Source organism: Chiloscyllium punctatum, chromosome 4 (assembly GCF_047496795.1).
Source record: "Chiloscyllium punctatum isolate Juve2018m chromosome 4, sChiPun1.3, whole genome shotgun sequence".
Taxonomy (NCBI): Eukaryota; Metazoa; Chordata; class Chondrichthyes; order Orectolobiformes; family Hemiscylliidae; genus Chiloscyllium; species Chiloscyllium punctatum.
Window position 1 is genome coordinate 89,853,113 of NC_092742.1, and position 27,020 is coordinate 89,880,132.

General features: G+C 42.6%; 1 protein-coding gene across 1 annotated transcript in view; it reads left to right on the forward strand.

Moving 5' to 3' along the window:
- Positions 1 to 1,281: 1,281 nt before the first annotated feature.
- LOC140476517 (inositol-trisphosphate 3-kinase A-like) overlaps positions 1,282 to 27,020 on the forward strand; it is an 87,870-nt gene continuing 62,131 nt past the window's right edge. Inside the window, exon 1 of the mRNA XM_072569265.1 lies at positions 1,282 to 1,908. Within this exon, the coding sequence (XP_072425366.1) occupies positions 1,411 to 1,908 (498 nt within the window). The 5' untranslated portion in view covers positions 1,282 to 1,410. The remainder of the gene's footprint in view (positions 1,909 to 27,020) is intronic.

Below are 27,020 nucleotides of genomic sequence, written 5' to 3' on the forward strand. Positions count from 1 at the left end.
GCCTATCAAAAGCAATCACTTTTCTCCAGCCTTGCGGCTTCTGGAAGTGGGACTCCTGCAATCCCATGATTGTCAACAAGCAGGTCATAAAGTCATAGGGAAGTACAGCATGGAAACAGATCTTTTGGTTCAATTCATCTGTGCTGACCAGATATTCTACATTAATTGAGTCCCATTTTCTAGCATTTGACCCATGTCCCCCTAAACCTTCCTATTCATAGTATCTTTTACATGTTGTAATTGTACCAGCTTCCACCACCTCCTCTGACAGTTCATTCCATAAACACACCACCCTCTGCATGAAAATGTTGCCGCTTTAGGTCCCTGTTAAGTATTTCACCTCTCACCCTCAACCTAATGCTTCCAGTTTTAGTCCCTCTAGATAGGGACTCCCTTGTCCATGACCCTCAGGATTTTATAAACCTCGGTCGTCACCTCTCAGCCTCCAACGCTCCAAGAAAAATAGCCATTCCTGTCCACGAGGGAATGTACATGGGGGCTGAGATCAACTGTCAGAGATTCTGATCAACCAGTTGATCACACTCAAAATGTTGGAAACCACAGATCCAGAAGGACAAGAGAGTCAAAAGCAGCAGAACACAGCCAAGTTCCTTTCTAAGCCAAATAACACCCTGTTCTGGGTAATGTTCCTTCATCATCACTGAGTGAAAATCCTGAAGCTCCCTTCCTAACAGTGCTGTCTTAATGTTACTGTCCATAAGAAAGCTGAAGTCAAGCAATTATGCATTGTGTCCACAAGGACTGCAGTAATTCTGCAAAGTAGCTCATCACCACCTTCTCAAATATTATAAAGACTGGGCATTAAATATTAAATTAAATAGCAATGCCTACAATCTGAGTTGTGTTCTGAAAATCAACAATGAGAATATACCAATTATTGTACTTCTTTTGGACTGGATGTAAATATGCATATATCTGTATGTATATGCACAAAAACATTTCAACAAATTGACCTTCTTCAAAACTAACATACATCTTTTGAAAGGGTAGTGAGTGAGTGACTGTGTGTGAGAAACCGAATGAGTGTGTGTGTGAGAGAGAGAGAGAGACTGTAAGAGTGAGTAACTGAGTGTGTGTGTGTGTGTCTGAGTGTGTGAATGTGTGTGTCACTGAATGTGACTGTAAGTGTGATTGAATGGGAGCAAGTGACCGAGTGAAAATGTGTGTGATCGTGATTGAATGTGTGAGTGAGTGAGTGAGTGTGCGAGTATGAGAGTCAGTGCCTGAGTCAGCAGCTGGCTTCCCTACCCCGTTCTCAGTGCAAGATGCTAGAGGCTGACATCGGAACTTCCGCATCTGTCAGCAGTTGCAGTCCTGGGATCTTGCAGCAGACAGAGAGAGAGAGAGAGAAAGAGGAAAGATTCGGGAGGACTGCAAATCAGGAGCTCCATGCAGAGTTGCCTGGGTCTGTGGAAGCACTGCAGGTCACCCGATGCGAAGGATCGCACCATGTTTCACCGCCAGTCGTGCCCGGTGAGCGAGCCGTCCCGGGCCAAGAGGAGCTCCCCGGTGCAGCCTGCAGACAGCTTCAGCGTGTTGGAGCTGAGCTCCGCCAGCGGCACCGCACCAGGCCAGCAGGAGGAGAGTCCGCTCTGCAGACTGACGGCGTCCTCGCTGCAGCTGGTGGACAGCCTGCCGTTCCAGCCCCAGCTCCGCCTGCTCCCGAATGTCCCGCAGCTCACCGTCACCTCGGAGGAGGGGACCACCCAGGACAGCCTGGAGCCGGACCCGAACCCCAACGTCAAAGTCTGCCGCAAACTCTCCAGCTCGTCCCTCTCGTCCACCGGTTCCTCCCTCTTCGAGGAATCCGAAGATGACCTCCTCCTCGCCGCCGACAATGACCACCCGCACATCAGAGGAGCGGAGGAGCAAGAGGACGCCTGTCAGGTAAGTGCTGGCTCCCGGGGAAGTCTAGGCGAAAGACCCTTCCATTTCCTGTCCAGCTCCCCCCCTCCTTCAATTGGCTGGCACTTGCTCACTTGGACCTCCAGTGAAATCAAACCAGAACTTGGAAGGTGGTGAAGACCAGGGGAGTGAAGGCAAGCGGAAAGGCTGGATTTGTTGTCCCAGAGGATAGAACACCATCGAGCTGGTGGGAGAGATTTCAAAATTCACTCAGGGTTTGGGACAGCAGTCTGGGGAGAAACTGTTTCCCCTGGTTGAAGCAGTAGTAACCAGGAGATTGAGGTTTGACATCATTTGCAAAAAACAAACTCCAGGGTGTCTTTTGTTTATGTGGAAGGAGTTGTCACAATCAGGAGGGTAGCGCCTGAAAGAATGCAGGTGCAGTCATAGCTTTCCAAAAGGGCTTGGATAACTACTTGAAAAGGATGCACACATTCGCTGGGCTTTGGAAAGGAGCTGAACTGTGGGAATATTTGGTAGAATGGGCATCTGCACAGCTTGGTTCTTCCTACACTCTATAGTTTGATTTTGGAGATTTTGAAAACAAAATAAAATATCGCAGCGTCAGGCAATTGGGAGCTGAATGGTTTAGCCCATTCATGTTCCACCACAGATGCTGTCTGACTTGCTGAATATTTTCAGACATTTCAGATTTTGTTCAGTAGCACCACAGCAATCAGTGACCTTGGGTTTATTATCCACACACATACTGTGAGAAGCACTTTTGCCTTGTCAGGTGCAGAGTGAACTAAATTAAGAGAATTTGTTCCCAAAACCTGGAGGAGTAGGTGTGAGTAACTTCTGTAATGTGGTTTTAGAGACAGATAAAATTTCTGATTACTGCAACTGGAGGCACACATAAGCTCACAAACACAGGCATACGAGCCAATGCATACACAGGCAAACAGACACACACAAAGATGCAAGTATTCATGCAGACAATCATCCGCATTGACGCACAGACTTACGTATGCATACACAAAGACAACACAAATATAAACAACACATAGACCTACATGAGAAGTTACATGTCCAGATAAACACAGAAACACACATACTCTCAAATACCCACACGTGGATACAGAGACATATGCAAATAAACAGGCATACATGAGCACACATAAACAAATACACAACTCCACACACAAATACATGCACATACAAACACAGACATGCACTCACAGTCATTCAAGCACAGGCTGTAGGAAGATGTAGAAAATAATGATAATCGTTACTTTAAATGAGACACAATGAGCTGGCAGCGATGCTTTATTCTATTATGAAATGTTATTGCTGACTAATTCTTTGGAAGACATCTGGATTAAGCACCTGGGGAAAATCTCACCGTTTGATTTTATTCTCTTCCTCATTGAAGGCAGTGGTTAATGCTGCACTGCAGCTCCACACACAGCAGTCCTATCTTTTCCCAGCAGTTCTTCTGCGTGCACCTGGCTATTCCACCCTGTTGGGCAACATAGCATTCCTTCACTTTGGGGATATGGGTTTCTCTTTCTCTTCCATTATTGGGAGGAGAGGGAGAACCCTTTAGCATTCGTCATGATATGAGATTAACAGCCGGTCAGAAAGTTACTTTTTAAGAATATGAATGTGTCACGGTTCAGTTTGAGTGTTTTTTTGACATATTCTCAAATCATGTTGATATAGCTGTTGTCAACAAGTATGCTTGAGTGCAAAAGGAGAGCATTCTGTTCTAATCAAAATGGTGACAGTGCTGATGACTCGAATGGCCATCCTTATTCTTCTTATGAATCTGTTGACCTGGTTCAGAAAGCATTGAAATACTTAATGCCTCACAAAGCTTTGTACAATCTAGATTTTATTAAGCATCTTTAATATAGTAAAAAGTTCCAAAGCACTCCCAAACATGATTTGACATCAAGTCAATGAGATATTTGTAGAAAATGTTTAGCAAGTGTATGAGTAAAAGTGAGCAAAAACTGAGTTGGGATAGATTTAAGGAGTCTTAACGGAGAGAGAGAGAGAGAGAGACAGAGAGGTTTAGAAATGACAGGGATAGCACCTGAAGGCATAGGTGAAGAGAGCTTAAGAGGCCAGAATTAGAGGAATGCAGATATCTGAGGGTTATGGGGCTGGATTAGATTACCAGATATATAGAAGGGTGAGGGCATGGAAGAATTTGAAAACAGCGTGAGAGTATTAACATTGAGCCATAGCTAGACTGGGAGCCAGTGTGGATTGACGGGTGAATGGGAATTGCAGTGAGTTAGCAGTAGGCCGCAGGGTTTTAGGTGAAGAAAGAGTTGAAAGTGCTTAAGAAGACATTGGAATATTGAATAAAGCCTTGGGAAGGCAAGATATGTTTGCTGGTCCTGGCAGCAATTTCTTGCAAGCTGATCAAATTATCAATTTGTAGGTGGCATGGGGCTCTGTGGTTAGCACTGCTTCCTCACAGTGTCAGGAACCCACGTTCGATTCCAGCTTTGGGTGTCTGTGTGGAGTTTGCACTTGCTCCCCATGCCTACATAGGTTTCCGCCAGATGCTCTGGTTTCCTCCCACAGGTTAGGTGGATTGGCTTTGCTAAATTGTCAGTAGTGTCCAAGGATGTGCAGCCTCGTTGGGTTAGTCATGGTAAATGCTGGGTTATGGGGACAGGGTGAGGGGCTGTGTGTAAGTGGGATGCTGTATGTAGGTTCAAAGGGTTGGTGCAGTCTTGATAGGCAGGATGGCCTCTTTCTGTACACGGAATGCCATTATGCTATGGATTTTTTATTTTTAATATCTTGCAGAATATTTTTGTGAAACTGATGCATTCTTTAGCATGCACTGTGTGATGTATTACCTCTCTTTAAATATAATTATGGATCAAGATCATGACTGGGATCTGATTCCCTCAGTGCTTGTCATGATGCTGACCTGGGAGATCTTCCTGGAGAAGGCCAATTAAGAGCTTGCTTCTGGATTTACGATCTAGGCCAGGATGGCAGATAGATTCCTGAGGCTGCAAGTTCAACTTTAGGGCCTGTAGTGATTCAAATCAACCTGTACATACATCTGGGGAAAGGTGGAGTTGAACCTGGACCTTTTAGCCCAGACGTAGGGACCCTAACAGTGCAGCACGTGAGTCCAATTTTGAGGGCTTGTACCCTTGGAAGTTTGGCTGCCCCATTTCAAAAAGTAGAGACTGCTGCTGCAAGAAAGGACACCGTGAAGCTGCCGCCATCTTGAGACACCTTCTGAAATGCTTTGAATCTTATATAAAAAAAACTGTCTCCACAATTAACCTCCTTCTCCCCACCACCACTCCCCACCATCAAACTGTGCTCCCATCGGTCAAAGCTCCTTCAGTGTGAGGGGTGAAGAGGAACGTAAGGCCTCATGAGATATTCCCCACCTACCCCTGACCAGCCACAGTAACCCATCTCTTGGTATCTGTCAGGCTTGGTCCTCAGTCAGAGGCTCATCAGGCACCAGAAGACTCCAGTCATTGGCCAATCAACTCAAGTCATTGGGCAGGGAATTATTCAGATTGGCTACCTTTCTGAAAGTTAGATGAATATATTCTGCTCGTTATAATCTGCCTCTGGGACAATTGCCCAGACAGTGGAACCTGACAGCACACTGATCCAACATTGTTATACCTCAATTTCCTCTTGAGTTGAATAGGATCTACCCAGTTCCTTTGTGGGGCACTGGGTAGATCCTATTCAGTGACAATGCAGTAAATTTAGTGAAAGCCTATTTGAATATTTCTATAGCTTGATACAATATGCTTTTAAAAAATTGGATTTGACCATAATCCTATTTGTTGAGGAGTTGTATTTGCTGTTCACTTTACTCCAGTGAATGCACTCACAGCTTAGGAGAAAGTGAGGACTGCAGATGCTGGAGATCAGAGCTGAAAATGTGTTGCTGGAAAAGCGCAGCAGGTCAGGCAGCATCCAAGGATCAGGAGAATCGACGTTTTGGGCCTGAGCCCTTCTTCAGGAATGGCTGAAGAAGGGCTCATGCCCAACTGTGGGAGAAGCACCCGGAGGAAACCCACGCAGACACTGGGAGAATGTGCAAACTCCACACAGTCAGTTGCCTGAGGTGGGAATTGAACCTGGGTCTCTGCCACTGTGAGGCAGCATTGCTAACCACTGTGCCACCGTGCCGCCCATCTCGTTGCTCTTTTGTGGAGATCTGCTGTATTAATTGGCTGTCACATTTCCCACTTAACAACAATGACTACGCTGAAGGAAAGAATCATAGAATCCCTACAGTGTGGAAGCAGGCCATTCAATCCATCGAATCAAAAGCGTCAAGCCTGAGGATGATACATATAATTGTACAAAGGTGAGTGGCAGATCAGATATTTGGATGGGCTATGAAGAATGGCAGAGAATGACAAAGCTTAATCAGGAGAAAAGAGTCAGAATATGAGAGGAAGCTAGTTAGAAACAGAAAATGAATAACAAGAGATTCTGCATGTATGTAAAAAGGAAACAGAGTCGAAATGTGTGGTGCTCAAAACGTACAGCAGGTCAGTCAGCATCCGAGGAGCAGGAGAGTTGATGTTTCAGCCATAAGCACTTCAGCATGGCCCAAAACGTTGACTCTCCTGCTCCCTGGATGCTGCCTGACCTGCTGTGCTTTTCCAGCGCCACACTTTTTGACTCTGACTCTCCAGTGTCCGCAGTCCTCACTTTCTCCTAGTTGCTGACAAAGAGAACAGGTACAAATAAGTATTCAAGCGTGGTAATGGGTTGCTGTGCTTCATTACAAGAGGAATTGAACATAAAAGTACGATTTTATTCATCTGTTGTACAGGGCTCTAGTGAGATTACATGTCAAACAGTGTGTGCAGTTTTGGTGTCCTGATTTAACGAAACATGTAAATTCATTGGATGTGGTTCAGAAGTGGCTTACTACACTGATACCTAGAAAGAATGGGTTGTGTATGAGGATAGATTGTACAAGCTGGGTTTGTTTCGATTGAACTTTAGATGAAGGATAGATAACTTGATTAAGTGTATAAGATCCTGAATGTGCTTAACAAGATGGACGTAGAAATTATATTTTCTCTTGTGTGTGAGTCCTAAATTAGAAAATTAGGGGTTGCCCTTCTAAAACATAGGGAAGCATGTTTTTTTCTCTGAGGTCTGTATGACTTTGGAATTGTTTGCCTCAGATGGTGGTGGAGTCAAGAGGATGGTGCTGGAAAAGCACAACAGGTCAGGCAGCATCCGAGGAGCAGGAGAACTGATGTTTCAGGCATAAGCCCTTCATCAGGAAGATGGAGGTGGTAGTCAGGTCATTGAGTGTTTTTAAGCCAGAGGCAAATAGAATCCAAAATAAAGCAAAGAATTGCAGGTGCTGGAAATTTGAAACAAAAAGAAATTGTTGGAGAAACCTAGCAGGTCTGGTAATATTTGTGGAGAGAAATCAGAATTAACATTTCAAATCCAGTGATCCTTCTTCAGGAATAGAATCTTGTTGGATATGAGATTCAAAGGTTGTGAGTGGTGAATGGGAGTGTGGTTTCAAAACATAATTATGATCTTATTTGTGTGGTAGCAGACTTGAGGGGCAGAATGGCTTATTTCTGCTCCTAGTTTGCATGTTTGTGTATGTCTGTATTCAGAAGTATTCCATTTGCTGTAAACAGTCTTGGTTCATCTGAGGCACTATACAAATGCATGTTTTCTTTATTTGAAAAAAGCCCTGTGACATTGCAGTCCATATAAATTCCAGATTGCCCTCAATATAATCCATGGCCTAGGCTTTAAATCAGTAACATAGAATTCCTCCAGGGAATAAATATATTTATACTCTGGCGAACTGGATTTGGAAATTGTTGGTGTGTTACTTCTATTCCTGAAAGTGAATAACAGTACATGTAAATAGGCCTTTCAGCCCAGCTTCCTTTCTAGTCTGTGTTGGCGTATAATACTACTTTACATTTAGACAGCTGACAATGTCTGCAAGAAGTCAGGGCAGGGGATGCCCAGGAGTGCATCAGCATTTGGAAGAAAATTCCCTGGTTTATCACAAGGCAAGTCCATGCTTTGCAGTGTCAGACTCAAATCTGTTGCTGTTGACTTCACTTTGGATGATTACATACGTGGATGAACGTGAGGAGCATATTTGGCAGTGACTTGCATTTATATAGCTCCTTTAAATGTCTTAAAACATCCTGAGGATATAAAAATACAAGTTATTTTTTCCATCAATTCTATTTGACTCTGTGTTCCATTTGAGAAACTACCCCACCCAAGGATTGCAGAACCTTGCTTTGCGTCACCTTTATGCTTGGTTAGAATTTCCACCACAATGGGTACTGAAAAAGTTTGAGTCAACAGTCAAGCCATGATTAATTCCTTTTGTAATTGGACCTGCTGCTGCAGGGCCTAAAAAGGCAAACAGAACACCCAGATTAAATATTTACATTTTTCAAGCTAGAAAAGGCTTTGTATTTTGTGCTAGAATTCTGTCTAGCATTGTTCCCAAGAACCAAGGCCTCCGTCACACCCAAAACAAACATTGTTAATTAGAAGGGCATTGCTTTGCAGCCCCAGGTTGGTCAATCTTGTTGGGTCATGTCACTATATCCACCACTTTTGTTAAACATGAAATGCTTCAAGACTAATGTTCAATTCCAAGAGTTTTAAATGATATATAGATTGTTTTCAGTGATAAAAAGTCATTTACTTGCAGTTTTGCTTTCTTGGCACCTTTATCATGGGATAAGTTTAGATTAGATTAGATTACTTACAGTGTGGAATCAGGCCCTTCGGCCCAACAAGTCCACACCGCCCCGCCGAAGCGTAACCCACCCATACCCCTACTTCTACATCTACAGTTACCCCTTACCTAACACTATGGGCAATTTAGCATGGCCAATTCACCTAATCTGCACATCTTTGGACTGTGGGAGGAAACCGGAGCACCCGGAGGAAACCCACGCAGACACGGGGAGAACGTGCAAACTCCACACAGTCAGTCGCCTGAGGCGGGAATTGAACCCGGGTCTCTGGCGCTGTGAGGCAGCAGTGCTAACCACTGTGCCACCATGCCGTCTTCCATTGCTTCCATTGCTTCAATACCTGGGGAAAAGAGCTTTCCATTTGCACTAGTGGTATTTGCTTCACTGCATTTCTGGACAGCTTGCTCCCACCCCATATCACTTTACTGTCTGAATGAGAGGCCTTGTGGTGCAGTGGGTAATATCCCTACATCTGGGCCAGAAGCTACATGCACTTGATGATCGTGAAAGAGCATGTTGTAACCACATTCTGTAGATTAACTATCGATTGATTATTGCAAATCCCACGTCACAGCAGCTGGTGAGAGTGGAGAGTTCACTGGTCAGTGAGGACCCTGTGGTAGCTGCAGCACAACGGCCTCCCCTAGTTAAAGGACTCCACGCATTCGTCTTTAGCATGAGCAAGTGTCATCCTCATTCTCAGAGAGTATCCCATGCACTATCTGAATAGTGCCTATTAATTCTTAAATCCTTCCCTTTCCCCTCCCATCATGAAATTAAATTGTCAATGTTGTTTTGCAGGGATAGATCCTAGTGTCTGAGGTAGGAATGTCTTTTTCCCTTTGCCCCAGCTTTTCTTAAGATCGGGGGTGTGATTTGTTTTGCACTGATTTGTCAAGTGCTGTTTGTTGGCATATGATATACTAACCTTGAAATGTTATCCAATGCTTACAAATGATATCTATTATTCACCACTCCCAGAAACACATTCTTCATGGATGAATAATGTGCTGTTTGAATTAAGGAAGAGCTTGACTCACATTTACCTACCACTCAAATCAATAGTTTGAGGTTTTGCAGGTATTTGCTTTCCTCTCACCTCTTAAGTTCACTCAGTAGCGTCTTGTATTTTTTACTCCCTCAGCCATCAGGCCCTTTCTGATGTTGTACAGTACCACGGGCAGTGTTCTGCTATCTAACAAATCTTTTTTTGCGGGGGGAAGCAATTAAATAATTTACAGGGGAATTTCTGTGTACAGAATGTCTTTATTCAGTCATTGGGTGTGACGTCACTGGCTGGCCAGCATTTATTGTGCGTCCCTAGTTGCCATTGAGAAGGTGGTGGTGAGCTGCCTTCTTGAACAGCTGCAGTCCATGTGCTATGTACATGGTGATATATTTCTAAGACAGAAAGGCTCAGAGGGAACTTGTGATGGTGTTCCCATACATCTGCTGCCGTTGTCCTTCTAGATGGGAGTGGTCATGGGTTTGGAAGATGCTCTCTAAGGAACTTTGATAAATTTCGACAGTGCATCTTGTAGATAATACAAACCGCTACTACTGAGTGTGTTTGGTGATGGGAGTCGATGCTAGTGGGTGTGGTGCTAATCAAGTTCTGTCTTGGATTGTGTCAAGCTTCTTGAGTGTTATTGGAGCTGCACCCATCCAGGCAAGTGGGGAGTATTCCATCACACCCCCAACTTGTGCCTAGCAGATGGTGGACAGGCTTAAGGTTTTTATGAGGAGAACTATTCTCCACAAGATTCCTAGCATCTGACCTGCTTTTGTAGCCATTGTGTTTATATGGCTAGACTAGTGAGTTTCTTTCTAGTCAATGGTAACCTCCTCAGGATGTTTAATAGTGTGGGATTCAGTGATGGTAATACCATTCAATGACAAGCTTAGTGGTTAGGTTATCTCTTGTTGGTAATAGTCATTGCATGGCATCTGTGTAGTGTGAATGTTAGTTGCCACAAGTCAGCCCACACCTGGATATGTGCCAGGTATGACTCAAACCAGCAGAGAGCTTGCCCCTGATATCCATTCATTCCAGTTTTTGCTGAGAGTCCTTGATGGCGCATTCAGTTAAATGCAGCCTTGATGTCAAGGGCTGTCACTATCACCTCACCTATGGAATTCAGCTCCTTTGTCCATGTTTGAACCAAGGCATTAATGAGGTCAGGAGCTGAGTGGCCCAAGTGGAGCCCAAACTAGGCGTCACTGAGCAGGTTGTTGCCGAGCAGGTGCTGCTTGATAGCACTGTTGATGACACCTTCCAACACTTTACTGATGATCAAGAATAGACTTCTTGGGTGATAATTGTCTGGGTTGGATTAGCCCTGCTTTTTATGTGGAAGACATACCTGGGCAATATTCTACATTGTCAAGTAGATGCCAGTATTGTAACTGTACTGGAACAGCTTGGCTAGGGGAGCAGCAAGTTCAGTACTATTGCCAGAGTGTTGTCAGGGCTCACAACCTTGCAGTATCCAGTGTCTCCAAATGTTTCTTGGTGTCATGTGAATGAATCGAATTGGCTGAAGACTGGGAACTGTGATGCTTGGGACCTCTGGAGGAGGCGGAATGAATCATTGACTCGCCACTTCTGGCTGAAGTTTGCTGCAAATGCTTCACCTCTATTTTTACACTGTTGAGCTGGGCTGCCCCCCAAATTGGGGATAGAGATATTTTTGTAGTTTTATTATTTTCATTGACTTGAGTAATTACATTTGGCTCCCAGTTTGAAGCTGGGTTCAGTCAGAGAGCTTAACCACACGTTGCAAATCAATAAAATAATCTGGAAGACGTTCGGGAAAATTCCATATTGTCGGAGATGAGAGGACCTCCACCATCCCAATTTACATTTATATTTCACTGACATGTCTGAAAGCAATTCATAGGAGTGTAATGTGACATAATCTTACCCTGATCCAAATAAAGAAATATGGCTGTAAGCAGTTTCAGGTTCAATCAAACAAGTATGTTTTGAGGAGCCTTGTTTGTTCATGAAAGGCCCTTGAGCTTCTTATAAATTTTATTCGTCAATGGTTAGACCTGTAATCAAGTACGAATAGAAAACAACTCCTTGAGGGGATTCATCGAATCATAATATTGGGCTCTTGTAGCAGGTCTTCCTTCCATTCCAGTGACTCAGCAGATGGTTCGATGGAACTTGGCTTTATCACAATGACCGTATGGAGAGGAAATAAGTGGGACGTTCAGAACAGTATTGATTGGAATAAAGAAAGTGCATTCATATAGTGCCTCTCACAATCTCAGAATGCCCCTCAGCATTTTACAATCAGGAATGTATAGTTGCCACTGAAATGTGGGAAACACATCACACAGCCGGGAAATATTGACTATGTTGATTGTCATTAGCGATGTGGACTGTGAGATAAATGCCCAGGCATGGAGAGCAGTCCAGCTCTGCTTCAAATGTCATCGGATATTTTATATAAAGCTGTGATGGCAATGAGGATCTCAATTTAAAGACTCATCAGAACAGTAGTGACAGATTCTGACAGTGCAGCACTCCCCCACTGATACATTGAACTATCACACTGGATTATGTGCTCAAACTTTTGGAGTGAGTTATGAGCCGAGCTCCTCCTCACTCAGGTTCAGGATACGATGAACTGAACTACAGTAGACACTGTTTTAATAGTAATAAAACAGGGAGACAGTCTTGCATTGGAGAAAATTGTTTAGCAGTGACTATAGTTTGAGAAGTCCTCAATTTGGCATCCACCTCAGCAGTAAGAGGAAGGGAGCAGTACTCACAGATATTGTTGATACTTTATGATCTATCTCACTGCATGAAAATAATATAGATAATATTGCTGTGTATATAACCCAACCTTTCCATGTCTTACACTGTAGCTGTTATCCACATTGTTTATAAATGCTCATTGCTGTAGAGCTACATACCTTGGTGAGAGCACTTCTGTACTGTGTACAGTTTAGTCTCCTTATTCTGAAAATAATATTCTTTTTATAAACAGGTCAGAGAATGCTCACTTCCCCAACCCTGAGGAAAGGTTGAACAGATTATATACTCATTGGAATTCAGAAAAATGAGATGTTGTCTTATTGAAACATTGACTATCTAGATGGAATAGCATGGATGCCAGGAGGAAGTTTCCTGTTGCAGGGGAGACTAAAACTAGGATGACATAGTTTGAGAATAAAAGGTCTCTCTTTTAAGACAGAGATTAGAAGAAAGATTTTATTTCTCAAAGATTTTATTAGAATGTTGGATCCTCTTTCATGAAAAGGTGGTGGATGTACTCTTTTATATTTATTCAAGACTCACTTAAAGTTTTGATAGACAAAGGGAATTGAGGGTTATGGTGTGCAAATGGAAAGTGGAGCTGAAGCCACAATCAGAACAGCCGTCATCTTGTTGAATGGTGGAGTAAGCTCAAAGGGCCAAATGACCTACTCCTGCTACTAATGTTCCTATGGACACACTGACCTTTCCGCATGCTATTTATGCTTATCTGCATCCCCCGTTCAATATATTCTAACTTGTTACCAAATAATCAGTGATAATGAACTTGGCATTTCACATCAACAAACAACTACTAAACAACTTTGCATATACCTTTGCAATCATTCAAAGATTCCCTTAGTGGAGGTTGCGTAAATCAGATCATAAACTGCGATGATCCTTGCAATGTGATTATGCTAACCACAAGCACCAAACATTCAATCTGCTTCTGCTGTCTTAAATCAGCATTGGTTTGTTATGAATCATCCAGCCTCATTATCATTCTTGTTCTTCTCCAGAATTCCCCTGTAGAACTTGCTTAATAATGAATTCTCGCCAGTGGTCTTTCTGTCACATGAACGACCCAGCAGGACTGTTGGTCACCAGAAGATGGATTTGCTGCTACCATCCTCCTTTTAGGTTAGGAACTACAGGGTCTGCCTTGTCAAGTGCGGTAAAGGAAAACCATTTGGGTAGTTTAATGAGAAGAGGCTCTGAAACAGGGTATAGTTTATTGTATGATGATAATCCTATACAAGTTACAGTTAGTATGATAGACATTGTTACAAAGACCTAGAAGGTAGGTCAGTCTTCTTCAAGATGTGGAGCTCTCAATCAAATGCTTGTTGTATTGAGTGGTGCTTAATGCATTCCTCAGCATTAACCTTATCAAAGTCTAAAATCATACGCTGCATCTCTCCCCCCTCCATTCTCTAGCTTTTTTTCCATTATTAATAAGGATGCATTCATATACATAATTACATTTGCCACTACTACTTTACTGACCGCAGAAACTCAACAAGTCTCCTTTGACAGCTCTTTTGAGAAGCCTCTCGCATCGAGAAGGTTAAAGGCAGTAGGTATATGTGAATGCCAACACCTGCAAATTTCACTTCAAGCTATTCACTATATCTAGTTTGCTTCAATGTCACCATGTTAAGATCTTAGAACTCCCTCCCTTGGAATATATCTAACCCCTTAAGAGTGCAGGGTTCTAGAGGTGTATGCTAACACTTTCTCAAGGGCAATACATGCTGGCCTAGCCAACAAGTCCCACATCTCATTAACAAGTAATATTCTTTTCTAAAACATCTCATGAACCAATCTGGCGAGCTTTAGATGCACTCCCTCTAAGTAAGGGATGTCATGGTGCCTCAGTGGTTAGCACTGCTGCCTCACAGCGCCAGGGACCTGGGTTCGATTCCAGCCTCTGGCGACAGTGTGGTATTTGCACATTCTCCCCGTGTGTGCGTGGGGTTTCCTCTGGGTGCTCTGCTGGTTTCCTCCCACAGTCCAAAAATGTGCAGGTTAGGTGAATTGGTCATGCTAAATTAACCATAGTGTTCAAGGATGTGGAGGTTAGGTGCATTAGTCGTGGGAAATGTAGAGTAATAGGGTAGGGGAATTGGTCTGGGTGGACTTGTTGGGCCAAATGGCCTGTTTTCATGCTGTAGGGATTCTATTATTCTAAGTTTATTCATTGTTCCTTCTGCAATAAGACAATCATTCCATATGCCATCTACTTTCGTGCTGTGTCTGCATGGTGACCTTTGTGAGTTGAGTACAAGAACACCATGTCATCGAGCATGGAAATAGACCCTTTGGTCCAACCAGTCCAGGTTGACCATGTTCCCAAACTAAACTAGTCCCACGTGCAAGTGCTTGGCCCATATCCCTCCAAACCTTTCCTCTCCATGAACTTAGCCAAATGTCTTTTAAATGTTGTAACTGTACCTACAACTGAGACTGTCTCTGCCAGTTCACTCCACACACAAACCCACTCTCTGTGTAAAAAAGTTGCCTCTCATGTCCTTTTTAAATCTTTCTCCTCTCACCTTAAAAGTATGTCCCTTAATTTTGAACTCCCCTACCTGAGGGAAAAGACCCTTGTCACTCACCTTATTGTCATGATTTTATAAACTTCAATAACATCAACCTCCTACGCTCCAGTGGCAAAAAAGGCCCAGAATCCTTCTCAATGCCAACACTTCCCAGTCTGTCACATTCAAAACTATGTTCCTATTTTTCTACCAATGTAGATAACTTTTCTCCATGTCATATGCTATCTAACATGTTCCAATTCAGGTATGTAACCTATCTGAGTTCTTTCCTAGCCTCTTTGGGCCCTCACCTTATACATTCCCACCAACTTCCATTCACCAGAAATCTTGGTTCATTACACTTGGCCCCTTGTTTAATACTTTGATACAGATTGTAAATTTCCGGAGGAACAAGTTATTGATTCTTCCTGTTAGGTGAAGTCACTGTTGTCCCAAACGGCTGCTCCCTCATGAAAAGGAGAGAGAGATACAGAGACAACTGCTGGTGGTTTAACCTGAGGGTCATCACGCCCCAAGTTGAGAAGGCTGGATCTTCATGGTAACCTCAGCTAGTTTGGCAATTGCACCCACACCAATTGTGTCACTCTGCACTGCAAACCAACTCCAGCCAACTGAGTTAATCAAACCTACACTGACTTTTTCCAGTTATCCACGACCTAGAGATGCACCAAACACAATTTTCATAACTTATTGTCAGCTGTGCTGTATCATAAGACAATTTTCTATGTGCTCTGCAACTAGGCCCCTAATAATAAATTCTAGGACATTCTTTATGTCATGGAGAAAATACTGTTAATGAAATCTGAAATAAAAACAGAAAATTCTGAAAATACTGGGCAGATCCAGCAGCATCTGTGGAAAGAGACAGAGTTAACATTTCAGATTGATGACCCTTCATCAGAACCCTTAGTATGACTATCTTATAATTCCTTGATTTGTTACTTCTTTCGCAAATAGCAGGATTATGTTAGCTATCTTCAACTTCCTGGAGACCGTTACAGAATCCAGGGAATTCTGTAAAATTAAAGCTAATGCACTTGTTGTCTCTGTTACCCTCTTTAAAACTTTATAGTGTTGGCCATCCTGCAGTTTATTAGATTTCTCAGTTTTTCATACTCTAGAATGATTTTGTCAATAATAAACTTATATTTATAATTAAATAATTATAATTGATATAATTATGTAATTATAACTATAATTTATCCTGTCACAATCTCTCGAACAGTCGTATTTACAATTGCTAATCTCTTCCTTGTAACATATAGTGGAAGCTTTCACATTTTTTTTGGCTCTAGTTAGTTTATTATCATATTGTCTTTTCTCTTTATTGATATATTGGTCACCCTTTGCCGATTTTATAATTCTTTAAAACTTCGTGTTTAGAACTTTTGGCAAGTCTTTTAACTACTACTGTCTTTAACTTCTCTTGTTAGCCAGAATTGAACTACTTTTCCCATGGGATTTTTATTCCATAAAGCAGCGGAAAATTATTACAAATTATGAGTTAACTCTTTAAATGTTCGTCATTACCTACCTATAGCCTTTTGCTCTGGTCTCCCAGTATGGCTTAGCCAACCCAGTCCTCTTGCCTATATAGTATGCTTTGTTCATGTTTAAGCGCAAATTCCTTATTTAACTAAATCACTTGCAAATTCTTTATTAAATTCTTATCATGTTGTGACAACTCTCCTTCATTTGCTACAAGTTTACTGGCTAACACTGTCTGAATTCAGTTAGAGTTAGAGGCATATTGTGATAGAACAGGAATTGAACTCTGTTATTGGCACCAATCTAATCCAAACTATCTGCCTGACTAACCAACTACCCAGGAAATTTGGCTTGCTGTGGCAGCAAACACCTCTACATGCATTTTTTGTAACCTGGAGCTATGGATAGTGACAGTAGAGACTCCAGTTTATTTCCATAACTGGCCAGGAATCTTACCACCTGCCATTAATGTGTGTTAAAAGTATTTCCAAGTTGATACTGTATCTGTTTGACTGTATTATGAATGTTTCTACTTTGGCTACCAAGTAGCTACAGTGGCACTTGAACCCACAGCCTCTGACTCAGAGGTAAGGACACTACCTTATTTCAAAAGGCATTTGATTGTGCAAAGCTATAACTAAAATAACTTGTTCCTTGATTGCTTACCTGACAACCTGATTGAGGAAATTATTGTTAATACATTTTGGAAACTTGATATCCAAGTTATTACTCCAAATCTGGTTTGCCCAACTTAGATTGTACTTGAAGATTCAAGTTCAACATAATCACAATATGCCTCTAACTTATTTTGTAAGAGTGCTCAAACATGACTCCCTTCATTGTGTTCACTCTGTTGTTTATTGTGTGCACATAAATTGGTTGTACATCTGGATTTTCTGAGTTGAGGTCTTTTCTCCCTACTATCTTTATCCCATTCTTAATCAACAGGGCTACCTCTCCTGACTTTCCATTCCTTCTATTGCTTATAAATGTCAGGTATTCTACAATATTTAATTACCAACCTTTGGCACTCTCCAAACATGTCTCCATAATAATCGTTAGATTCTCCAGAGTTGACAGTCAGCTGATGCGCCACCAGTAAATGATAGCCTTCTGCATGTATGTGGTGACAACAACTTTTGTTGTTTACCACATGGGATCTGCTCTGCGTAGTTATCTTAAACTCTTGCGCATCTTTGTAACACAGGCTCTTTCACCTGGTCAATCCCTTGTGCCCACTTATAAAGTACCAGTGATTAAAACATCCATTTATGAGATTAAAATTGAGACAGACTATTTATATAAGCAATGGTGGCACATAGGTAATTTTAGTAGTCCAAAGAACCAGATTATTGCTCCAATGACAAAGGTTCAAATACCATTGCAAAAGTTGATGGAATTTAGATTCATTTAATCAAAGGTAGAAAAACTAAATTTGGTATTGAAATCTAATTTTAGTAAGTAGTGACTCTGAAACTATCAAAGACCATTGTAAAGAACCATCCAGTCTACTGCTGTCCTTTAAGAATATCTTCCATCCTTATCTGATGTAGCCTAGTTGTGACTCCAAACCCAGAACAATATGGCTGACCCTTAACTGCCCTGATATGGCTTGGCTTGCCACTCAATTCAAAGGCAGTTAGGGAGGAGGAGTCACTGCTGTATTTGGCACCTACATCCCGTCAAAGTATTTTTAAAAAGTCAAAGCTGAAAAGGTTGGGTGGTGGGCGAGGTTGTTAACCGTTGCATCAAGTGTTTGCGAAACTATGAATTGTGTTGCCACAATTAGATTAGATTACTGATAGTGTGGAAACAGGCCCTTTGGCCCAACAAGTCCACACCGACCAGCAACCCACCCAGACCCATTCCCTTACATTTACCCCTTCATCTAACACTATGGGCAATTTAGCATGGCCAATTCACCTGACCTGCACATTTTTGGACTGTGGGAGGAAACCGGAGCACCCGGAGGAAACCCACGCAGACACGGGGAGAATGTGCAAACTCCACACAGTCAGTCATCTGAGGCTGGAATTGAACCCGGGTCTCTGGCGCTGTGAGGCAGCAGTGCTAACCACTGTGCCACCGTGCCGCCCACATGCCAGGGGTTGTCTTACAGGTCAGGCCAACTAATACACACAATCTACTAAAGTTTGTTTTTTTAGTCTTACAACTAATTAGTTAAACTATAATAGGTTGTCAGTGAGTTAGCATTTATGTTTACCTGTAAATTTACCCTTGCTGTCCCTTCATGTGCTGGGTTTGTGATTTGTTTCTTCTCTCTGTCACCATTTTTGTGTTTTTTGGACTTTGGTTTAAAGACTTGGGACTGTTCCCGTGGTACCCTGCCTCCTGGTGCTCTGGGAGATTTTGTTGTGGTTGTTTATTGAACCCTCTATTTGACACCAAGCTGCAAGCCCTGATTGCTAAGGCTGCTTTTATTTCCAAGCATGAAAACCATCCTTTGTCTCTCAGTTGTAACACGTTGCTGACAAAACGTCTCTGCCCTGCTCCTGGAATTATTTCCTCAGCCGAATCAAACAGATGCCCACAACCTATTATTCATGCTTTAAAATTCCATTGCAAGGAAAGTAAACAAGACCTGGCAATTAGCCTCAAAGTATGATGCAACTTACGGACTCCAAAAGCCTACTATCGAGGTAATAATTTCTGCATTAGTGAAGAAAAAAGACCAACAGGAAGTTATATTTGTGTATCTCTAGAAATCTCAAAGGATTTTGCAACAATGAACTGTAGTGCAATATAGGAAAATGTGGCAATAGCCCACTCGCACACAGGTAGATTCCAAAAGTATCTTCTTGAGAGACAACATGAATTTATAGGTCAGGCCAACTAACACACACAATCGATTGTGCTAGCTGTAATCTACTTAAGCATTTTTTTTAGTTTTAAAAGAGAGCAGAGCTGTGATAAGCATTAGTCATGACTTTATCAACAGCAGGGCAGCCCTCAGGAACCATGTGGTCTGCTCCGGTTCCTATTTTTTATGTCCTTGGATTCAGACCATTTCTTTTGTGTTGTTGAGGGATAACTAGTTGCCAGGTTAAGAGTCCAGTCTCTAAATACGTCTTTAAACTGGGATTTTGCAAGTCCATTTGGAAGGTGCGGACATGCTCTCGGTTTAACTAAAGTGTCCTACCTCTGACAATGCAGCTTTCCATCAGTACTGCACTAGAAGTTTCAGTTTGGGTTAAAACTTAGGGTCTTGAATCCAGAAACATTGACCCAGGAAGGAATGAAATCTATTGGGTCACAAATAACATATGAAAACTAAACAGGTGCAGGAGAAATGAAAATGTTCCATTGTTTTGCTTTTGTGAACTCTTTTTTTATATTGGGTGTTTGTAGGAGCAGGATGTTGGTCAGTACAGAACTGATCTTCGAAGTCGTCCTGAGATGTGCAGTTTTTGCCTTCACCCAGGTTTAACTTTCTTATTTTTCTTCCTTTCTTTTGTGTTTGTGTAAGTGAATAAATTAGCATTATCACCCCAGTGTCAGCATCTCTGAGGTTATGGGGAAGTTTACAGAGTAAAGCTCCCTTTATTTATCTTACTGAGTGATAGAGCAGACTTGAAGGGCTGTATGACCTATTTCTGTTCCTAATTCATGTTATGTACTGTCTCCCACCAAGCATAGCAGGGTATGTACGGCATCTCTTCAATGATAAGTCCACTGTCTGACCATTATCATGTGGGACCTTGCTGTGTGCAAATTCGCCAATGCTCATTTCCCTATATTGCAACAGTGACTGCACTTCAAAAAACAGCATTGCTGAACAATACTTTTGGACTTCCTTGGATTGTGAAAGTATCTCTGTGTATGTACCAGTTCTTGTTTTGTTTTCCTTCTTTAATGCAGAACAGAAACAAGTCAAGTCACTGATGAGATGACAGACAATAACAAGAAGAACTTTGCATTTAAATTGTTCTTTTAATACAGCAAAACAAGTCAGGGAGCTTCACAGGACTTTATTTAGACTAAGAATTGAAACCGGGACATCAGGACAAAACTTGGTCAAGAAGATTTTAAAAAGCACCTTAAACCTGAGGAGACATATGTGGAGAGGTCCAGAGTGACTTCAAGACCTTAAGGCTGAAACAGCTTTGTGTATGCCCCATCAAACACTCCAGTGTTTTAATCAACTATTGTTAGATGTAGGAGCAACTTACTGCAGATGCTGGAATCTGTACTTAAAACAAAAAAATGCTGGAAATCATACAGGTCAGGCAGCATCCATGGAGAGAGAGCAAGATAACATGTTGCATCTTCATGACTCTTCATCAAAGTTGATGTGAAGAGCTGAAAATGTCCGTGTATTGATGCTTCTGAACCTATTTGGGTGAATGGTTTTCGGAGAGCTGTTGAGCTCAGCTAGTTAATTGAAAAGCCTTAATGTGCTCAATTAATCCTGCACACAGTAACAGTTTAGCTATGAGGTCAATGGTCACTATGACCACCAACATAGTTTGAATGACTTTACAAGCAGAAAATTGGAGAAGTGCACAGAAGGGTAATTGGCATTTGGAGGAAGAAAAGCAATTAGTAGTTGGGTGTGGTGCTCATTAGAATTTAGAATCGAGGTTTTGTTCCCTTGTAGCTGTTTTGGATAGTTATGGTAATCCTGCGCCAATCCCTTGATGCCATGGAGTGCAGGGTTGCGACCAGATGACACAGTGTGCCAGGTTTCTACTTTGAAAATAATCTTGGCAAGGCATAATTTATTGTTGATGAGGATTCTGTAAGGTTCCATTTCACTACTAGAGCGAGAGAATTAGCAAGTAGAGAGGGCTGTGGAAGTTTGGTTAGGCCGTGTTTAGAGCATTAAACACAATTCGGTCTCCCAGAGACTGCTATTGTTGACAGTGCAGTCAAGCAGCACTTAGTCAGCAATAAACTGCTCATTGACACACGGCTTGGGTTTCACGAAAGCATTCAGCTCCTGACCTCATTCCAACGTTGTTCCAAACAAGACCTTCAGAGGTGAGTGGGAATGACTGATCTTGACAGTAGATGGGTTGGTTGCAGTATATATCATCTGCTACATCTACTGTAGCTACTTACCAATGCTCCTTCGAGAGCATCTTTCAAACCCGCAACCTGAACCATCAAGAAGAACAAAGACAGCAGATGAAGGGAACAGCCACTTGCAAGTTCTTCTCTGAGCCACTCAACATCCTGACTTGGAACTATATTACCACTGTCACTGAGGCAAAATCCTGGAATTTCCTTGCTAACCACAGTATGGGTCTGCAGTGGGTGAACAAGGCTGCTCGCCAACCCCTTATCCCAAAAGTTTCCAAGTAACTCCAAAGCCATGGAAAACATTTGGAACAACTCATATGTTGAGATTCCATGTTGGAGTGCAGATTACTTAGATTACTTACAGTGTGAAAACAGGCCCTTTGGCCCAACAAGTCCACACCGACCCGCTGAAGCGCATCCACCCAGACCCATTCCCCTACACCCAACACTACGGGCAATTTAGCATGGCCAATTCACCTAAGCTGCACATTTTTGGACTGTGGGAGGAAACCAGAGCACCTGGAGGAAACCCACGCAGACACGGGGAGAATGTGCAAACTCCAACACAGACAGTCGCTTGAGGCGGGATGCTGGGATGTTGTGAGAGGACTAAGACAAATGCAGGTGAAATGTGGTGATATGTAGTAGACCTGTAAGCTTTTGCCCAGAGGTGTCAGGTAGGGGAGCAGTAAGTGAAGCCCCATACACAACAAAGAGGAACCAATTCCAAGTAGTATTGGATGGCACATTCGCTGTAGGATTGTTTCGGGGCCATCTTCAGCTACCAAGCTCCAGGGGTGATGCTATAATGGAGTACTGCCTTCAGAGCACTGAGTACTCAGTGTACCTCTGTACATGTATTTGGAAAGGCAAGGGCTGATTAGGGATAGTCAACATGGCTTTGTGCATGGGAAATCATGTCTCACAAACTTGATTGAGTTTTTTGAAGAAGTAACAAAGAGGATTGATGAGGGCAGAGTGATAGGTGTGATCTATATGGACTTCAGTAAGGCATTCAACAAGGTTCCCCATGGGGGACTGATTAGCAAAGTTAGATCTCATGGAATACAGGGAGAACTAGCCATTTGGATACAGAACTGGCTCAAAGGTAGAAGACAGAGGGTGGTGTTGGAGAGTTGTTTTTCAGACTGGAGGCCTGTGACCAGTGAAGTGCCACAAGGATCGGTGCTGGGTCCTCTACTTTTTGTATTTACATAAATGATTTGGATGTGAGCATAAGAGGTACAGTTAGTAAGTTTGCAGATGACACCAAAATTGGAGGCGTAGTGGACAGCGAAGAGGGTTACCTCAGATTACAACAGGATTTTGACCAGGTGGGCCAATGGGCTGAGAAGTGGCAGATGGAGTTTAATTCAGATAAATGCGAGATGCTGCGTTTTTGGGAAAGCAAATCTTAGCAGGACTTATACACTTAATGGTAAGGTCCTAGGGAGTGTAGCTGAACAAAGAGAATTGGAGTGCAGGTTCATAGCTCCTTGAAAGTGGAGTCGCAGGTAGATAGGATAGTGAAGAAGGCGTTTAGTATGCTTTCCTTTATTGGTCAGAGTATTGAATACAGGAGTTGGGAGGTCATGTTGCAGCTGTACAGGACATTGGTTAGGCCACTACTGGAATATTGCATGCAATTCCGGTCTCCTTCCTATCAGAAAGATATTGTGAAACTTGAAAGAATTCAGAAAAGATTTACAAAGATGTTGCCAGGGTTGGAGGATTTGAGCTATAGGGAGAGGCTGAACAGGCTGGGGCTGTTTTCCCTCGGAGTGTTGGAGGCTGAGGGGTGACCTTATAGAGGTTTACAAAATTATGAGGGGCATGGATCGAGTAAATAGGCAAAGTCTATTCCCTGGGGTTGGGGAGTCCAGAACTAGAGGGAATAGGTTTAGAGTGAGAGGGGAAAGATATAAAAGAGACCTAAGGGGCAACATTTTCACACAGAGGGTGGTACGTGTATGGAATGAGCTGCCAGAGGACGTGGTGGAGGCTGTACAATTGCAACATTTAAGAGGCATTTGGATGGGTACATGAATAGGAGGGATTTGGAGGGATATGGGCCGGGTGCTGGCAGGTGAGACTAGATTGGGTTGGGATATCTGGTCGGCATGGACGGGTTGGACCAAAGGGTCTGTTTCCATGCTGTACATCTCTATGACTCGTTGTAGGTGGAGCAAAAGAGCTACCAGACTGACCTCCAGCATCAAAGGTCTGTGTTATGAGGAAAAGTTGGAGAGTTTTGGGATCTTCATCCCAAAAAGAGGGTAGTTGAAAAGTGATCCTGTAGGATTGTAGGAGATGGTAAGTGACATGGAGAAAAGCAAATTTGGAAAATTACTTCAAAAAATAGCAAGAGCAAGACAAATATAGGAAAAGCCAGTTGAAGACTGATGTCAAGAAATCCTTGTCACTGAGTTAATCAGTACAGGCAATGAACTCTGAGATGGAGCAGTGGAAGTGAAAACCTTGATTGAATGCTGGTTTCAATCTGTCTGGCTTCATACTTGGCTGAATGGCTTCCCTCCACTGTAAATGTATTGTGACTTTTGGAAACTTGATATAAAAACATGGCTCTCCCACAAGATGTAAAAGCTGTCACACCTGACTGTCCATTCTATGGTTGCTGTTGTGATGCACAAAGGTATTTATTTCTGGAGAAATCAGTACAAAAGCCCTCATGCTAGGAAATTTCAATGTTCAATTCTCCCACAAAAACTGCCAACTATCTCTGCTTCAGGGGTATCCCAAGACCAAGGGCTTGAGTCTCACACACATCACCATCTTTCAGCCATTTCTAGTGCTGTCCTTGCAATTATTGTTCGGGGAGGTGATAGCGTAGTGGTAGTGTTGCTGGACGAGTAATCTAGAGTGCCAGGCTCAAATTCAGGGAATACAATTCAAATCCCACCATGGTGAATTTGAATTCAGTATAAGTTTGGGAGAAAATAAGCAAGCCTAGTAGCAACCAATTGTCATCTGGTTCCCTGATCTCCTTGAGGGAAAGAAATCATCGGCCACCCTGATCCTGTGATTGAATCTTAACTGCCCCCTTGGCAATTAGGTGTGGGCAGTAAATGCTGTCTATTTCCTTGCTGTGTGACTCTATGACTCTATAACCAGTGACACTGACATCTCTGAATGATTTTTAAAAAACACTTCGATCAACAAAATAAGCAGTATTGGAATCAGAAACAATGCGAGAGCAAAATGTATTCATGTCCCGGTAGGCAAATCTGAACAAAGATGAATGAACAGGTACAAAAATTAATTGAAGAGACTAGCGCAGTGTTGGCCCCATTGTCACAGTAAACCAGGAAGGCGTACTTGAATTTTACAGTGACTCGGACAGACTTCAAACAGAGTTTGCAATAGGTGCATTGTCTCAGGAAGGATATGTTGGCTTTGGAGGGGATACAATACAGTTTTATCAAATTGATACTTCAAAACAGGAGTAGGCCTCTAAAGACTCTTCTAAGGAGATCATAGATGATCTGTATCTTAACTCCAACCACCCAACTTTGTATTCTTTGACAGTTACTTTTGTCTAAAAAAAACCTTTTGATCTTAACATTTAAAGTTCTTAATTGAGCTAATTTCTACTGCTTTTTGCATCAGAAAGCTCTGCACTTTAACCACTGTTTGCATGAAGCAGCCTTTCCTAAATTTCCCCTCAAATGGCTTGTTTCTGATGTTTAACATTACACCCCCTCACTTGAGACCCAGCCCCAGCATTTGACAATTCACTTCATGTACTCTTCAAATCCTCTCCAAATTCCAAAGTACAAGTCTGACTCCAAGAGATGGGAGTTGCATGTGCGATTTAGGGCTGCATTATTTTGAGGTTAGTAGATTGAGAAACAGTCTCTTGGGTGGAGCTTTGTCAAATCTTTGATGGTAATCCATCCAGACAACATCCACCTCCAACTCCTATCCCATCCACCTAATCACATCCCAGAAGCATTCTGCTGGATTATCAAGCATGACTATCCTGCACAAATCCACGTTGACTCACTGCTCACACTTGCTCAAGTACTCAGTGACTCAGTGTTAGATAATAGATTCCTGAAACTTCTCAGCAATTGCTTGTAAATTGTAATAGTAACCTCCCCTAACTGAAATTAAACTTGGTTATGCAAACCTGAAGGAGGAAAATAGAGGATGCAAAACTTCAGCTCAATTTTTAATGACCATTTTGTGCTTCAGGGCTGTGATGAAACAAACCATTGATTGACTGAACATTCAGTTTTTAGGAACAGGGACACGCTGTTTGTAATCAACAAAGCTGTCTCCTTCTCAAGGATCGACTCCACCTCCCTACTATTCCCTTGTACTCCTCTCTTCAGAGTATGTAAACCCAATTAAACAGCCAGTTTTTTTGTTTTGCTTCTTGTTTAGTCCAAAAATCCTTCAAAGATTCCTTCCCAGCCTTTGATAATGTTGAAGTAATTAACAAAGCAGGAGATGGGCAGATATTTAATTACTAACAGATTAAACAGTTATAGGGAGAAGGCAGGAAAGTAAAGTTGAGGCTGAGGTGAGCTCAGCCATGATCCTATTCAGTGGTGGAGCAAGCTCAAGGGGCTGAATTGTCGAATCCTGCTCTTACACCAAATCCCAGTTACCTCTCTGCACGTGCTCACTGACCAGTATCAGCTCCTGATCAAATGATGTTCCGATTTTGCAATTCTAGTGCTTGTGTTCAAATCGCCCCTCATTGACTCTTTAACTTACAACATCCCCACAACCCACTAAGAGAAAGGATGTCCTTTATGGTCACGTGCATTGGAATGAGTGCAGTGAAAGGTTTGTAATGTCACCTCTCGGCACCATCTTAGGTACAGGATACCTAGGTACAGATACTTTAAGAGTTGTTAAAGAATTGAAATAGTGAACAAAAATGGACTAGCATGGAAATACAGAGTTTACAGAGTCCTGAATGAGAATAAAAAGTATCTTTAAAGAACTGTATGGAATGCTCTGCCCCAGAGGGCAGTGGAGGCCCAGTCTCTGGATTCATTTAAGAAAGAATTGGATAGAGCTCTTAAAGATAGTGGAGTCAAGGGTTATGGAGATAAGGCTGGAACAGGATACTGATTAGGAATGATCAGCCATGATCATATTGAATGGCGGTGCAGGCTCGAAGGGCTGAATGGCCTACTCCTGCATCTATTGTCTATTGTCTATTGTCTACTCAAGTTATAGTCCTTTCTCACTGGGTTTGTGCCCATCAGGCTTCAGAACATGAGGCCATGCTGCCTGCACATGCTAGCTTCTGTCCAGGACTCATCTCCGAGGTCGACCTGGGCTCACTCTGCTTCCTCTCCAACTCCAGCTCCAACCGCAACATGGCTCCCAGCTCGGCCCACACTTGCTGTGCTGCTGCTCCAGCTGCAACATGGCTCCCCGCTCGGCCCACACTTGCTGTGCTGCTGCTCCGGCTGCAACATGGCTCCCCGCTCGGCCCACACTTGCTGTGCTGCTGCTCCAGCT